The following is a 16497-nucleotide window of genomic DNA, read 5'->3' as shown; positions in this document are numbered from 1 at the left end:
AACTTTTGGGCTACTCTTTTAACAACGAATAGTGGGATTGACCGTCACATTATAACGCCCCCACGGCTAAAAGGACGAGCATGTTTCGTGGAACGAGTATTCGAACCCGCGACCCTCAGATTGCGAGTCGAGCGCCCTAACCACCTTGCCATGCCGGGTCAACATTGAGGTACGAGGAGTTCACACAAACAGAGAACATAAGACAAAAACAAGTTAGGAATCAGAAATACGAGTTCATCTTGTTCATTGAAGCGCCCTTTATTAAAAGTTTATGAGTTGAAGTAGAATGGTTATTCTACACGAAGCTAGGGTGAGATCACAATAAAGATCGCAAACATTAAAGGAGTGACGAGAGTATCTAGCCGTCACGAACTTAACAAATCACTCGAAACAGTGATTACTTTTACATTATTACAGCTCCATTTACTTTTTCATCCTAATGCACTGAATCCACTTAAATCTACTTCTCCGTAAATTTGGTCCTTTTTTTTTAAAGGAAAAACACGAAAGAAAAACAATAACGGACTAGGAATTATAACTGAAGTTTTATATCCTAACTTTACAAATCAGACTTTTTTATATACAAAAATAACACGTTTCAATAAATATAAATATTTTTTATGACTCTTTGCTCTATGTTTATGAGACGATCAATAAGTATGTATGTCTCGTCAGCAAATACAAACACATAAAAAGTTTTTTCTTTACTCTTTATATTATACATTTAATTCATTCTGACGATTTGTTGCCAAATACAATTTGTAAAAGAAAAAAGTAAATTATTTCCTTTTAAAAATAAGTATTGTTGTATTTTTGTTTAACATATGAAATATTTTGTCGATGCGATATGTGACCCACAAGGTATTAGCCACTTCACTGAGTACCTTGTTAAAGCTATCTTATAAGAACTAAGTTAGAGATTACTTTCTGGAGTTATAGAAATATAGAGTTAAAGAAGTGCTTTTTACATTTGAGTTATTAACTCCTATATTTTACTTAATTCACATTCATGTTTCGTTTTTGATTCAATATCTTTGAACACCTAAGCCTCGTAGCTTTTACAAATGTTTTATAAGCCAGTATTTTGAATAAACTATATATATATATATATAATATTACCCGAAAAACACGCCCACATCGTTGTGTTCATTCAATAAACGTGATTTCTGATTTTACTGTATGACAATACACTAAGAACAGTTTGTTTTAACTATTATTCATTGCTAAACCTCACCCAAAACTGCATTATCTAAATGTAAATATCCATTACAAAATGTTTGCTAAAACTAATAATGTTCGGGAAGATGTTGATCGGTAGAATTCATATCCAAAATATTTAAGTAACCATTATCTTAACATGCCCAGAAAAATAAATCAATAATCATTTAACATGAGGTTTGATAGTATATCTACATTACAATATAATATAATATTCTCTTGTTGAAAGGAATGTATGGTCTAACATATTGTGTAAAAATGTATTAGTGATTATAATTTACTTAAAGCGAAAAACATCAGTGCATTTTAAAACCGTAACAATTTACTTATTCTCAGATTAAACATAATCTAATATCATCTCGTGATCCTTCAGAAAACATTTGTCACTTAATATGTTTCATATTTATCAGACAATATGATGTTGAATTATAATTCAGTCGTTGTATTTTGTGGTTCAAATATAACTTGCTAGCGGAAGATCTACAGTGAATGCGTTATCATTAACACTTTCTGAAATTGTAATGTCGAACGTAAACCATTAATTCATAACCCTTATTTTATATCTATATTTTTAAAATATTGACGTTGTAAGCGGTGGTTTCTAACACTATAGACCAGTTAGATTTCTGTAAAACAGAAACAATCTGGCAGATTTCTTCAAAATGAAAGCATTTTTAACGATTCGTAAACTGAACCTGAGGCTGGTGAAATTGATTTAACTTTTTTATGTCATCTTAAACTCGAAAGAATGAGTAGGATTTGGGAAGACGTACATAGATCATTAAATGGGACTTCTTTTATGGTATTTTCTGAAAGAGAAACATAAAAAAATGGAATTATTTGTTTTTCTGTATTTTGTACAAAAACAATCTCCGAAATGTTGGTAATGAAATTCCTATTTTCAGGATTTGTGTGATGGAATACAATGTTTGCGTCCTTGTGTTAAGATTAACCACAATAAATAAATGTAAAATGCACTGACTAGTTTAATAGAGAATTACACTGGAATCCCAAGTCGCATTTCTTTTGTGTAATGATGGACTAGACAATAAGAACGGAGTAACGAAATCATTTATTGTAAACTCAATTGTTTAAAAAAATTCTACACAATAGTCTCAGAGTGAATCAGTAATACTATAACATAGAATGGATCAGAATCATTGATGTTTACAATTTTTTTCTCCAAGGAAAATAACAAACCTAATACCAAATCACATCGAAAGCTAACTTTTTTAAAACAGTTTGTAAATTCTAATTATGCCCATTTGCGCATGCTCGCATATGTAGTGGATAAAAAAAATGACAGAAGCATAACAACAGAATAGCACTTCGGAAACTCTAATGTTTCTATGCAAGTTAATTACCTCATGCCCGGCACACCAAACATGCTCGCCCTTTCAGCTGTGGGGGCGTTATAATGTGACGGTCAATCCCACTATTCGTTGGCAAAAGAGTAGCCCAAGAGTTGGCGGTGGGTGGTGATGACTAGCTGCCTTCCCTCTGGTCTTACATTGCTAAATTAGGGACGGCTAGCGCAGATAGCCCTCGTGTAGCTTTGCGCGAAATTCAAAACAAACAATTACTTCATTGCTAAACAAAATAATTTTAGGTGAACATATCACTGTTTACTTGCCTAGTCACATTTATAAACCTTTCAATTTCACTTACTTTCGTCGCATTTTGAGATACATTATAAAACCAATATATATATATATATATATACATACGCATATAATTCTTTCATGTGAGAAACGATACCATTCTTACAGCTTTTTCTAACAACGTAAGCCAATGCTCATAGTAACACAAACAAACTTTATTATGGGTGTGAACCTACGAAGAAGTATTATTTTGGCCATTTAATTACTTACAAATTTGACTCGCGCACCTCATTCGACATCTTATAGCAGATAGACTGTTCAAGCATAGAAAAGTAAAAATATTTCCTAAAACTGATATACAACGGAAACAGAACTTCAAATCTATCTGCGGAATGTTACTGTTACAGAAGCTGCAAGGAAACGATAATGTGCGTACGTTAAAATATGATATACATATAGGATTGTAGGAATGCGATTCTAACCAATTATGACGAATGTCATGGGAAAGCAAAATGATATTATAGATTTCATTTCTGGTTAAAACAAAAGTTGGTCATTTTTTTGTGTGTTTTTTTTTTAGATATTAAAAAAGTCACTTCTTGTAGTTGGGAACCGTTCTACCTTTAAGGCTTGATAAAATAGACCCCCTGGACGGGTTTAAATGGCCATCATCTAATTCATAACAAATCAAGTTAAGATAAATAATGCATTTAATAACTGTATTTAAATCACTTAAAGTATTATTTAAATGCTCCCAGCATTTTATCGATATCATTGCACGATATCCTACTATTCCTCATGAATATGAGGATGAGATATAATGACCCTGATTTACGTTCAACTCAGGACAAAGAATGACCGACTGCTTGCAAGACTGTGACATTACAATCACATCCAATGAATCCTGAGAAGTGTGGCCATTGATAAAATGCTCAACACTAAAGAAAGCCTGTGGATACCCAAGATGCGTCCTGGGATGAATGTAAACCAAACAGCGTCATCTTTGCTAATGAACCTGATTGTTGAATAGAACCATGTATTGTAGTACTTCCATTGAATGATCAAAAGATGGATATTGATATAAGTATCCGTGACATTCTTTGGTCAAACATAATCATAATGCCCAATGCTGCATTTACTGGTTGATTTCAGGTGTTTGAACTGAGGAAAATTGTTGTACTGATATAGAAATTACTTAAAGCTTGCTTTCCATAAACTAAAACACAACTTATATTCCCGATTTACAAGAAATGTAACAAAAACAAATGTTTTAACTTGTATAGCAAATTATAATACTGTTTTAAAATTTTCTTACCTTTCTTTAAAGTAACTGAAAAATTTCCGTAAATATCACTGACCTTCAAATGTTCGATTCCACATTTTCTGCGTAATAGCTCTTCCATCAGTGATATTGCCACCTTCTTCCAGCGTTTCATTCAGAGCTAGAGCGTACAGTAGGACAGCCTCATGAAATGCCGTTACGTACACGCTGACCTACAAAGCGTAACGTAAACAGTGCATTGGTAAGACTCGTTTACACAGAAACAATTACATCTAACCACACAAAGTTTTCACTTTGCACAGTCAACAGTTTTTAAAGAAAATAGCATCTCCAAAAATCAGTAAAACAACCACAGATTCTATACAACAAGCCTAAACAAAATACATTTGTGGTGATGCCCATGTTCTGAACTATATGTTCTTTATCTGTTGTTTCTTATTATTAGAATTACGTGGAAAATATATGAATACGTGTACCGATGAGTGGATAGAATGATGAAACGTATTTAAGTGTGGATAACGAATAGGCAAAGCCTGAGAGAATGTATTGAGGAAGCTGTTACATAGATGAATAGTTGTGCTGGTTCGATGTCAGAAATTTTAAGATATAGACAAATAAATCTAGATATTATTTAAATAAATTGTAGTTCGAATTACTGGTTAATTAAAATAATTCTAAATTAACATTATCTCATTATTTATGTAAGACGCCAAAAGGCAAGATGTATTAAATACTTCACTTTCCTCTTTACATGGCACCAGAATACATGGTACCAGAATATATGTTACCAGAGTATATGTTACCAGAAACATGGTACCAGAATACATGGTACCAGAATATATGTTACCAGAAACATGGTACCAGAATACATGGTACCAGAAATATGGTACCAGAATACATGGTACCAGAATATATGTTACCAGAAACATGGTACCAGAATACATGGTACCAGAATATATGTTACCAGAATATATGTTACCAGAAACATGGTACCAGAATACATGGTAATTAGTTGAGCGCAAGCAGAAGCACCAATTTTTTTTAGATGGAACAGTGTCTTGTAATTTATGCCAAATAAATTTTTCTATAAGCACCTAAATGAGATTCTCGTATATAATTTCATATAATAAAATAGCAGAATAACTAAAAGACCCAAAGCTGTATTTACTGTTTATCCAGTAGACTTTCATAGAGGTGACAAACTTAAAACGCGAAATGTCTTTTATATAGAGCAACAATTCTCAAATTTTAAATTCAATATATAGAATTTCAAATAAATTCCTATGCTATAAAATAAATTTTAATTTATAATATGGCTTAAAAGTACACATTTATTTCGGTTACTTCTTTTTGAGTATTTTATCCAATCAGCAACATTCTACGACACTTTATTAATTCTCAAATATACAAGAAAAACGTCATAATGTTCTATAAATGTTTCCCACCGTTAGCAACTGACCAAAACATATATATTATGACACTATATTTGTTTTCATGGTTATTATGCTATTTGTTACACTATCTACTGTTAACTAAAACCAGGAAATATTCCCCTGGAAAATTAATATTTATTTTCTGTGAAACACAACAAACTATTTTTATACTCCGTACATGAAACTGATGAGTACTGCTCCATCTATATGTATGAAATAAAGATAATAATGTGACAATAACATTTTCAAAATCTGATGCTTGAATATGAATATTTCAGCACCTTAAAAATGTGTTAAGGCGAAACAGATAAAAACTGAGATATGGGACTTCTGAGCAAATAGCTAACATAAAATAATAAAACATATTTAATAGTAACTATTATGGTAATAAACTAGCAACAGAATTGTAACGGTTTGTTTGTTTGTAATTAAGCACAAAGCTACACAATGGACTATCCGTGCTCGGCCCACTACGGGTATCGAAACCCGGATTCTAACGTTGTAAGTCCGCAGACTGTGCCACTGGGGAGCAATTGTAACAGAAACCTGAAATAATGTACACATTTCAGACTTGTATAGGAATAAAAGATGACATGCAAAGTAAGCGCTTCAAAAATAAAGATGAAACATGTTTCCGTAATCAATTCAGATATATAAGATATTTTATAAGTAATAACGAGAAAAATAAGTATAAGAATATATTCAAATCCTGACAAGTTTAAACCTACATACGAATTTCTGTTTGTTTATTTTAAATTTCGTGCAAAGCTACAAGAAGGCTATCTGCGCTCGCCGTCCCTAATTTAGCAGTGTAAGACTAGAGAGAGGGCGGCTAGTCATAACCACCCACCGCCAACACTTAGGCTACTATTTTACCAACGAATAGTGGTATTAACCGTTAATTATAATGCCCCCACGACTGAAAGAGCGAGCATGTTTGGTGGGATGGGAGATTCGAACCCGCGACCCTCAGGTGGCGACTCAAGCGCCCTAACCACGTGGCCATGGCGGAAAGGAATTTCTGTCACGAGTAACATTACGGAGAGCATTATGTAGGATATGATTATAACCGATCGCACACGTAGCCAACACCAGGGATTATGGGATAACGGAACGAGAATTATCATAATTTGAGAAATCAATAGATGTTAGCTTAGCAACCATTTACACAATTAACGAGTTGAGGATCTTAATTAGGGATAAGGGAAATGGGAAACAACATTAAAAACACACGTGAATACAGTGAAAATAAGAAATAGTAGAAACGTGTTGTCAAGGGATCTATCGATGATGTTATAGAGAAGGCTTATATGTTTATTATAATAGTTTGTTTGTTATGGATTTCGCGCAAAGATACACGAGGGCTATCTGCGTTAGCCGTCCCTAATTTAGCAGTGTAAGACTAGAGGGAAGGCAGCTATTCATCATCACCCACCGCTAACTCTTGGGCTACTTTTTTACCAACGAATAGTGGGATTGGTCCTCACATTATAACGCCCCCACGGCTGAAAGGGCGAGCATTTTGGTGGGACGGGGCTTCGAACCAGGGACTCTCAGATTGCGAGTCGAGCGCCCTAACCGGTTACCTGGCCATGCCGGGCCATTAAAGGTAATGAACCAAACAGTATAACCATCCATAAGCTCTTCTTGTTTATAATGCTTCATTTGCTAATATTTCCTTTAATACTTGATACAAGGTTTTAATAAGTGACCATCTATTCTGAGAGTCCTTAAATGAAAGGATAAAATGCAAATGTAAGCTTAGAATTTCGCTTTCTTTCTACTCTACTATTCGTTGTTGCCCGTTTGAAGAAAGTTAAGTAACGTATATTTGTCCTGTTCGTACTTCTTTTTTATTGCGTCTCATTTCGCTTAGTAAATTTCTTTTTCCATTTGCGTGGCACTGCAACTCTGAGATAATCCTGTGTTAAACTCTACTCCCCTTGATAGTAGTTATGATATTTTTAACTCGTAATTATTTAACGCATTATAACGGATTACAAAATACCCCCCCCCCCACATTTTTTATAAAGTTTAATAGGCTACCAATCTTTACTGCATGGGAGTCGAAAATTATCGAAATCTTGTTCCAACAATACATTAATCCATAGTGGTTCTAGGACAGAACCCACATTATTAAGTGTAATTTTCACACTATTGGAAGATAAAATTCTCTTCTGAAATGCTTTAGTTAGTAAATAAGAGCGGTAATTCTGTTAAAATAGAAATGAATTTATAATGGTCGTAATAAAATTCTCTACATTAAGATCTTAAACGTCTTTAATGTTACAATACTAGCATCTTTCATGTAAACAGTAAAAACCTTGAATTAGCAAGGAATTAATTAATTGTATACCAAGGGTGAATGTGGCCTTCCACATTACAAAAAGATCAAATGAGGATGAAATATGGTTTCACTGACTGAAAATGTTCCTCAACACGTTATCTGTTATGATGTACATGTCACGTTGAAGAGGTATGTGACTCAAAGACAAGCTTAAACCATGTAGGTATATACGTAACAAAATACTGTAGTTCTAATGGTCCTTTAATTAATAATTTATAAAATTTTCCGGAACTTCGAAGATGTAACAAGTGCGTAGTTAAAGTGATGTATGCTAAAATATATGCAACAGTAAGAGTGTGAATATTGAGGGAAGTGCAATTTTCACTCAGTTACATTAGTGTCACAGGGACATTAACATATTTCTCTTATGCTTCGAAAGAGGGACCTGGTACTATTTATCATCTGGCTGTTGTGTCAAATACAGTCTGCGAACAAAATGGCGCTGAAACAACACCCATTGTGCCAAGGACATAACATTTATATGATTAGTCCTAAGAGGTGCGAGACGCAAGTCTTGCCGTGGAGAGAACGAAGTTACACTTTGTAGATGGTAGAAGTTGCTGGACCCCACGAAATTCATTATATAATGTAGATGACCTAATGATAATACTGAGGACTTATTCAAGAACGTAGACTTTTTTCTAATGAATATGTCTTATTTGCACACAGTAAATACTGATATATTGCCTGTCAATTCTGTTGTATGAGCCGTCATAATGAAATATGATGACATAAATATCTCCATTGTATAATTGATTAGAAAATACACGGCGTTTCTTCTTTAACCAGTTCATAAGAATTAATACAAAAGATACTTTTTAATTAATATATTGGTCTGTACATGTCAGTGGCCGCCATCTTGGAAATCATTATGATGTAAAAATATATCTCGTTATAATGGTTACCTTTCACACCTGTTACTATATTTGTGTAAATCATCTCTTATTCTGCGTAGTGGCAGAGCCGTGTATTCCTCATAATTGCTTAAAATGTTTCGTTTCAGATTCAGATGCAAATTTGAGAAAAGAGCCCTTTCAGGCATCAAGCTCCGTATTTGTTTTTATTACTTTATACATACCAATATCCATATACATAAATGAAATCAAACTCATGAACCATCTAAAACTCTCTGTCACGTAAAATCATTGTTTACAAATCTCCAGAGGTCTTAGTTAATGAACTTTGAATATAATGTCATGATTATTTAGAAGTTTTTACTTGACTGTCTTTTGTATTAAAATATATAGAGAAATTTTGTTTTGTTTGTTTGTTTGTTTTAGAGGAAAACCACATTGGTCTATCTGCTGTGTCTACCAGGGAAAATCGAACCATGGACTTTAGCGTTGTAAGTCCGTAAACTTATCACTGTCCTACCGGGGACTAAACACAGAACTAAACGCAAAATATTTTGTCATTATGACATGAATACATTTCTGGTTGTAATGATAGGAGTAAGTTTCTGAATAAAACTCAAACGTGCTTAATCCACTCAAAAATATTTTTACTTACACCAAAGACTATTTTCAGAGGCTGCTAAATAAATTCAGCTAAAATAGTTGTAGCAAAACTCAAGCTCCGAAGTGCTTTAACTGCGCAAACGAAGCATCTTACTAGCAGGGATGTCACCATGAAAAACTGGTAATTCACTGTGAATACAAACGCAATCTGTTCGTAGACAACGCAGGCAGACTTAGTTATGTTTCATGAAACAGTTAAGTGTATTCGAAATATGGCTACATCTCGATAATGACTTTTGACAGCGACCAATAAATAGTTTCATTTCCTTCAACATAATTTGTCAAAAAATAAGTATCCTCATGAAGTCAAGCACGTAGGTCATTCACGTGCCGTTCTAAATGCACTGGTACACACTACTTCGATATAGTCTCGAGAAATTGTGAAACTTAAGAACATTTAAAACGACACTCTTATCCAAACATATTTTGTCAGGAAAACTATAAATACATTATAGTAAGCATAGACGTATGCCTATTACTTCTGCCTGACATTGTTTTAAAAATGTTGTCAGACTCCTGTCAGAAAGTAAACACATTTATTTTGAAAGATAAATGCATGCATATATTGTTATTCAAAACATTTTATGATACCTTATTGAATACAAAAATACCCTGTAAATACCCTGTAAGAACATATTATCGGAATCCTGTTTCAAATAATAACATATTGTTAGGTTCTTGATGGAACGATATTGCTAGATCTTTATTAGAATATACGTACAGATTGATGACAAAACCTACTGCCAGCTTCCTGTTCAACTCATTACCATATCCTCTTAGATTTTTGTTTGAAGATATGTACAGATATACTGACCGGTAATATAGCTACACAAGAAATTATCGAGACTGCTAAAATGTTTCGAAATTTCGAATTTTTAAAGTAAATTCACCTACCTCCTCGTCACCGTAATTTTTAAAGTAAATTCACCTACCTCCTCGTCACCGTAATTTTTAAAGTAAATTTACCTACCTCCTCGTCACCGTAATTTTTAAAGTAAATTCACCTACCTCCTCGTCACCGTAATTTTTAAAGTAAATTTACCTACCTCCTCGTCACCGTAATTTTTAAAGTAAATTCACCTACCTCCTCGTCACCGTAATTTTTAAAGTATTTTCACCTACCTCCTCGTCACCGTAATTTTTAAAGTAAACTCACCTACCTCCTCGTCACCCTAATTGTTAAAGTAAATTTACCTACCTCCTCGTCACCGTAATCGAATCCGTATCTCTTCTTTGTTATATTTTTGATCTCTCGTGAAAATTCGGCATATTCCGGTGTATCTGGAACCCGATTCGTTATTGTTAACAGTGACTGGTAGGCTTTCCGAGCTCGATCGTTAGTTTTAGGCGGATCGTCCACATTGTACCATGGTCGATGTGTAGAATTTTTGCTGGAAAAAAAGTCATCGCAGGTATATTAAAAAACAACTTAACATTTATTTTTGTTTGATAAATGCTTACACGATACGAAATCGAATAATAAGCTGACAGGAACATTTTTGGACAGCGACTACTGGCATTCTTAAGTCCTTTATAAGTTTTGGGAGTCAGAATGTAAAATTTCCTACAAAATAGTTGTCCATAAATGATGTCCTTATTTACTGCATAAAATGCCTTATAACAATAGACATGCTACGGTGTTATTTATATCTTAGAAACTGAGAATGATACTTTGACATTTTAGAACTTGCTCAGACTATTAAATATGTGTTCTTACTGTAACTTAAGGCATGTTGACTAGCATCATTTGGAAGACAGTACATAACCATTTTTTCTTTAAAAAAACTAAACAGATCATTATTTATTTCAGTTTAAACGCCGAAATCAAGCGAAATAATAGAAAACGAATAGGCCTGAAAACTGTTAGGAAAAACAAGCTAACTTTAGATATTTTTTCGACCCGCAATGGACATATTAGCGTTAAAGATAAAGGATACCCAACTATCTGATGCGTAAAATTTAATTCTCATAAATATGATGAATTGTGAAATTAAGTAATAACAAAAAAAAGCTTAATAATTAAAAAGTGAAAACTTTTATTAAGAGCGGAGGCTTCAGACTTATCATACAAACTAAACGAAGTACAATAACATAGTTGCAAATAAAATCTAGTAATTATGGAAATTCTCAAAATAATTCAAGAAAACAGAGAGCTAAGATGGTAGTTACTGCCTTAGACATCACAGTGGGATCTAATGACATAAAAACCAAGCACAGAAGAAGTAAAGAAAGACAACTATAAAATAGGATTTAGTAATAGGCCTCTTTGTGAAAAATTGTTCCAAGGTATGAAAAAAGAGAAGTTAACAACGAAGAAAGCAGGAACTGTTAATGAAAAATATAATATATATATATATATATATGTAAATGAACATTTATAATTTTTTTAAAGAGTTATTTCATAAAAAGAGGAATATTAAAAAATAAAAAATAAATAAATTCTTATGGGTCAAGAGTGGTAGAGCTTTTATAAAAAAAAGGAGGATCAAAGAATGTTATATAAATTCTTATGGGTTAAAAGTTGTAGAGTTTTTTAAAATAGGAGGAATAAAAAACTTTTATATAAATTCTTATGGGTCAAGAGTGGTGGAGTTTTTATAAGAAAGGAAGAATCAAGGAGTTTTATATAGGTCAGAAATGAATATAATTTCAAAATATTGTAATGTAATATATTTGTATATTATTTTTAATGATGGGTAATAACTTAAGTAGTTTCAGCCCTTTAGATTTAGATTTTATTAATATGAGTAATAATACTGAAATCGCTCAAAGTGAAACAAAATTGGTTATTTTTCTAGCTTTTCAATGAGTTATATGAATGCAAGAAGTCTAAGAAAGAATATAGGTGAAATTTTACAAGAATTGCAGTGTGTAAAAATTGACTTTCCTCTTTTGATAGTTTTGGAAACTATTTAATGCTTAGTATTGAAGGTTATTGTGCATATTTTTCAAATAGACAAGAAAAAAAGGGTGGGGGTATTGCAGCATATAATATAGAGGAGTTATTATTTGGTGTACGTTAAAGTTTATTTATTTTAAATGATAACATTGAACTTATAGCATTAAAATTAAAATTTTTAATTTAGGTTCTCTTTATAAGCCACCTGAAGGTAACTTAAGAATATTTATGGAGGTTTAGAAACAATTTATGCTAAATAAAGAACAATCACATTTATCATAATAAAATATTTTAATATTGATATTTTGAATGGCCTGTATGATATAATTTATAATAATCGAAGTAACATTATAACCATTTTTAATTTGCCAAAAAGAGTAACGGGAAAATCAATACATTAATTGATTATGCTTGTGATTTTAAAATGGTTGAACTGGAAGATATTTGATAATTTATTACTGATTATTATCCTATTTTTTGTTTAATTAATACTTGGATATTTTTTAAAGTTTTCTGGGTTTATTACAATAGCTATTTGCCTATAGCAACAAGGAAAGCTACATCCAAAAAAGTATTAGAATTGATAGCAATAAACTTTGGGTAAACAATTATATATATAGAATAATAATAAAAATAAATTAGCTTTAAAAGCTTAATCATCTAGTAATGATGATAGAAATAAGTATGCTGTGTTTTGAAATAAATTCTTTGCTCATACTAGAAGTATCAAAAAAGTTATTATGATAGATATCATACTTTTATATGTTAATGTATAAAGTAAACAGAACTGTATTAATAATTTATTACTGAATAAATTATCCACAGAACAGTCTGTTAGTGATATAATTGTTCATTATGTTTCAACAACAGATTCACTAAGGAAAGCACACGCATTTAATGTCACTTTGATTGGTGTAATAAAGCAAATGGTGAAATAAATTAATCACAAAAATAATATATATATAAGTTTGATAATCCAAAAGACAATCCAATAAGTATATTTGCGAAACCAATAAACACTAGTGAAATAATTGATATTGTAAAAAAAAAATTAAATACTAAGGTAGTTGGATTGAAGAATATTTCTTTAGTAGTTTAAAAAATCATCGTGTCTATTGATATTCCATTGCAATACATATTTAATTTCTGTTTTGAAAAAGCAATATATCCAGATTCTTTGAAAAAAGCAAAAACAATACCAGTATTTTAAAAAGGGAGATAAAACAATAGTAATTATAGACCGATAACAATGTTAAATATATTCTAAAAAATATTAGAAAAATCAACTTGCAGCATACTTTGGGATTTTGTTAATAAATTTTATTGGTTGTCTGAACATCAGTGTAATTTTTATAAAGGCAAGCTATTCAAGTTTTATTTAAAATTACTATTGATAAAACAGAAAAAAGTGAATTTGTCATACCAGTGTGTTTTTAGACTTATCAAATGCATTTGCCAATGTAAAACATAAGCCATTGTTAAAAAAAATACATACACTCTGGGAGTAAGAGGTAAAATGTATGATCGGTTGGAGAGTTATTTTAAAAAATCAGAATCTGAATAACTGATATTGATAACAAGCATTTTGATGAATCAATAAATGCAAGAAGTGTTTCTCAGGGCTCTGTACTGGGAACACTGTTGTTTTAATCATATGTTAATGATATATCGGATTTATTATATGATATAAAGCAGATTTTATTTGCAGATTATACTACAATTTAAGCTCATAATAAGAATTTAGGACCTTTATTTGAAATGGTTAATTTGTTATTAGAGAGCTAAATTGTTGGCGTAGTGAAAGAAATTTGTTTGTAAATTTTGAAAAGCCTAAATTTATACTTTTTCTTAATAAAAATGATATTAGTAAGGAAGTTAATATATATATATATATATATATATGAATGGAGCATTGCATGAATGATATTCATCAACAAAGTTTTTGGGTGATATAACTGACGATAAATTAAATTGACCTAAGCACTTATGAAATATTAGTTAAAAGAAAATATTTAATGACTTTATATTATAGTTTTATTCATCCACATTTAATATGTGAAAATATTTGTTGGCGAAGTTCACTAGAATGTAATATAAATCCTTTTTGTTTCTTCAAAAAGGATTTATGAGAGTAATTTTGGAGTTAAACTATTGGGATTCTGTGTATCAGTTATTTCATAAATACATGATATTAAATATTTATGAAATAACTAACTATTTAGTAGATAATTTTATGTTTACGATAAAAAATTAATTAATTAATACACCCAGTCTTCAAACCCTTTTCTTAAAAAAGCAACAAGAACATCCATTGCCATGATACAAGAATTAATGATCAATATCACTTTTTAAAACATCACTAAACCAATATTCAATAATGTATGTGAGATAAAAATTTGGAATACTGTAAACTCTTTAAAAGTTTTAAAGTTTGTTTCAAAAACTATCTACTAAATTTACGATTTACTTAAATATATTTTTTACTTAGTTAAAAGATATTACACTATTGTCTTGTTAGTGATATCAAATATACTTTAACTTTTTATGTATTTGTGTTTATTCACTTCTTTTAATCATTAATAGTTTTTTCTTGTTAGACAGGATACACTTTGTATGAATGCATAAAAAAGATGGTCATTTTTATTTACGGTGATGATCAATCGAATGCAATGCTTTTTAAATTTCTTCAACTTACACAATAAATGAACAATATTTTTTTACCGCAAATAGTGTTTTATTTGGTGAAAGGAATTCGTAGTCCTTTTTTTATTTCACGTTTATTCTGAAATTCTCAGGAAATTTTGATCACTGTGAATAATTTTGTAATTTGAAGAAAATGTTATATTTTACGTTATTTAATCAGATTTTTCTTATTGAATGAGGCCGAGCGTGGCAGTGTTCAGCATGCCGGACTGTGAATCCGATGTTCCCTGGTTCGGGCTCCGTTACCGCTGAAAGAAAACAAAATTGAACCCGCACTTTGGGGCAGTAAGTGCGCTATAAAACTGATGGTAAAATCCCACTATTCAATTACCCATGAGTTGGTGTAAGTGGTGTTTACTAACTGTCTTCCCTCTTGGCCGTCACTTCAAAATTAAGGAACAACTAGCACAAATATCCCAGTTAGTGAACACCTAGCACAGATATCCCAGTTAGTGAACAACTAGCACAGATAACCCTTGAGTAGTTTTGCGCTAAATTCACTGAATCTCCCTCTTTGTGGGTAAATACTCTGGTGCGTTTGGTTTTCTAGATTTAGTTCTTTTATACTGATCAAAAAAAGAAACCTTTCGACTTTTAGATATAATTTTTAGCGCAATAAAAGTCGTATTTTAACACCTTAATCTATATTGTGCGCTGAAATAAATCATTCGGCAGAAGTATATTGCTTATTATTACTGAAAAGTTATTCAAATGCAACCCACGCCAGGTGGTGGAAAGTGTTTTTCATCACGAATCCAGAGGACAATATGCTATAAATTTCCTCGGAAGCGTCTGTCCTGTTTATTTGTCCAATGGATATAACGGCATAAAGGAATAAAAGAATCGTTTCAAAGTTTACATAAATATTGCAGGAAACAACAAAACAAAAGAAAAAAGGGTTAGTTTTTGATCTTCTTACAATCCAAACGTGGTATGGTCAGTTAACTTAAAAAAAAAGCTTTTCTAAGATGTTTTTTCCATGTTTTGCTCAAAATTTCAAGAAGAATATTTTATCTATTTCGTGACTAGCATTTAAGAAACCCTAATTTGTACACACACACACATATATATATATATATATTTGTGTAATTTATTTTTAATTCTTTCATCTAGATTGTTTAGTTTGGTTTGTTTTGAATTTCTAGTCTTCCACTGATAAATTAGGGACGGTTAGCGCAGATAACCCTCGGGTAGCTTTGAATCTATCCTCAATACACTTATCAAAATGCTAGATAGGATATAATGTACTCAGTAATGGATTTCTGGCACGCAATTTATCTATATAGATTCTCACGTGTAATTAATGTATACATGTATTTTTAAAATATTTAGCAGTACTTTACAGCTGTCTATCTAAATGTATACATGTATGTTTAAAATATTTAGCAGTACTTTACAGCTGTCTATCTTAATGCATACATGTATTTTTAAATATTTAGCAGTACTTTACAGCTGTCTATCTAAATGCATACATGTATGTTTAAATATTTAGCAGTA

The 16497-nt window shown here is 31.5% G+C and overlaps 1 protein-coding gene across 1 annotated transcript in view; it reads right to left on the bottom strand.

Annotated features, from left to right (window-relative positions):
- LOC106478224 (atrial natriuretic peptide receptor 1-like) overlaps nucleotides 1-16497 on the bottom strand; it is a 155352-nt gene that overhangs the window by 63968 nt on the left and 74887 nt on the right. The window contains exons 3-4 of the mRNA XM_022381782.1: nucleotides 10597-10789; nucleotides 4178-4313 (exon numbers count right to left, since the gene is read on the bottom strand). Coding sequence (XP_022237490.1) covers nucleotides 4178-4313; nucleotides 10597-10789 — 329 coding nt within the window. The remainder of the gene's footprint in view (nucleotides 1-4177; nucleotides 4314-10596; nucleotides 10790-16497) is intronic.

The sequence above is a fragment of the Limulus polyphemus genome, unplaced genomic scaffold (assembly GCF_000517525.1).
Source record: "Limulus polyphemus unplaced genomic scaffold, Limulus_polyphemus-2.1.2 Scaffold191, whole genome shotgun sequence".
In the NCBI taxonomy this organism is placed as follows: Eukaryota; Metazoa; Arthropoda; class Merostomata; order Xiphosura; family Limulidae; genus Limulus; species Limulus polyphemus.
The sequence above is the reverse complement of the archived record's forward strand: the minus strand, read 5'-3'. Positions and strand labels throughout refer to the sequence as shown.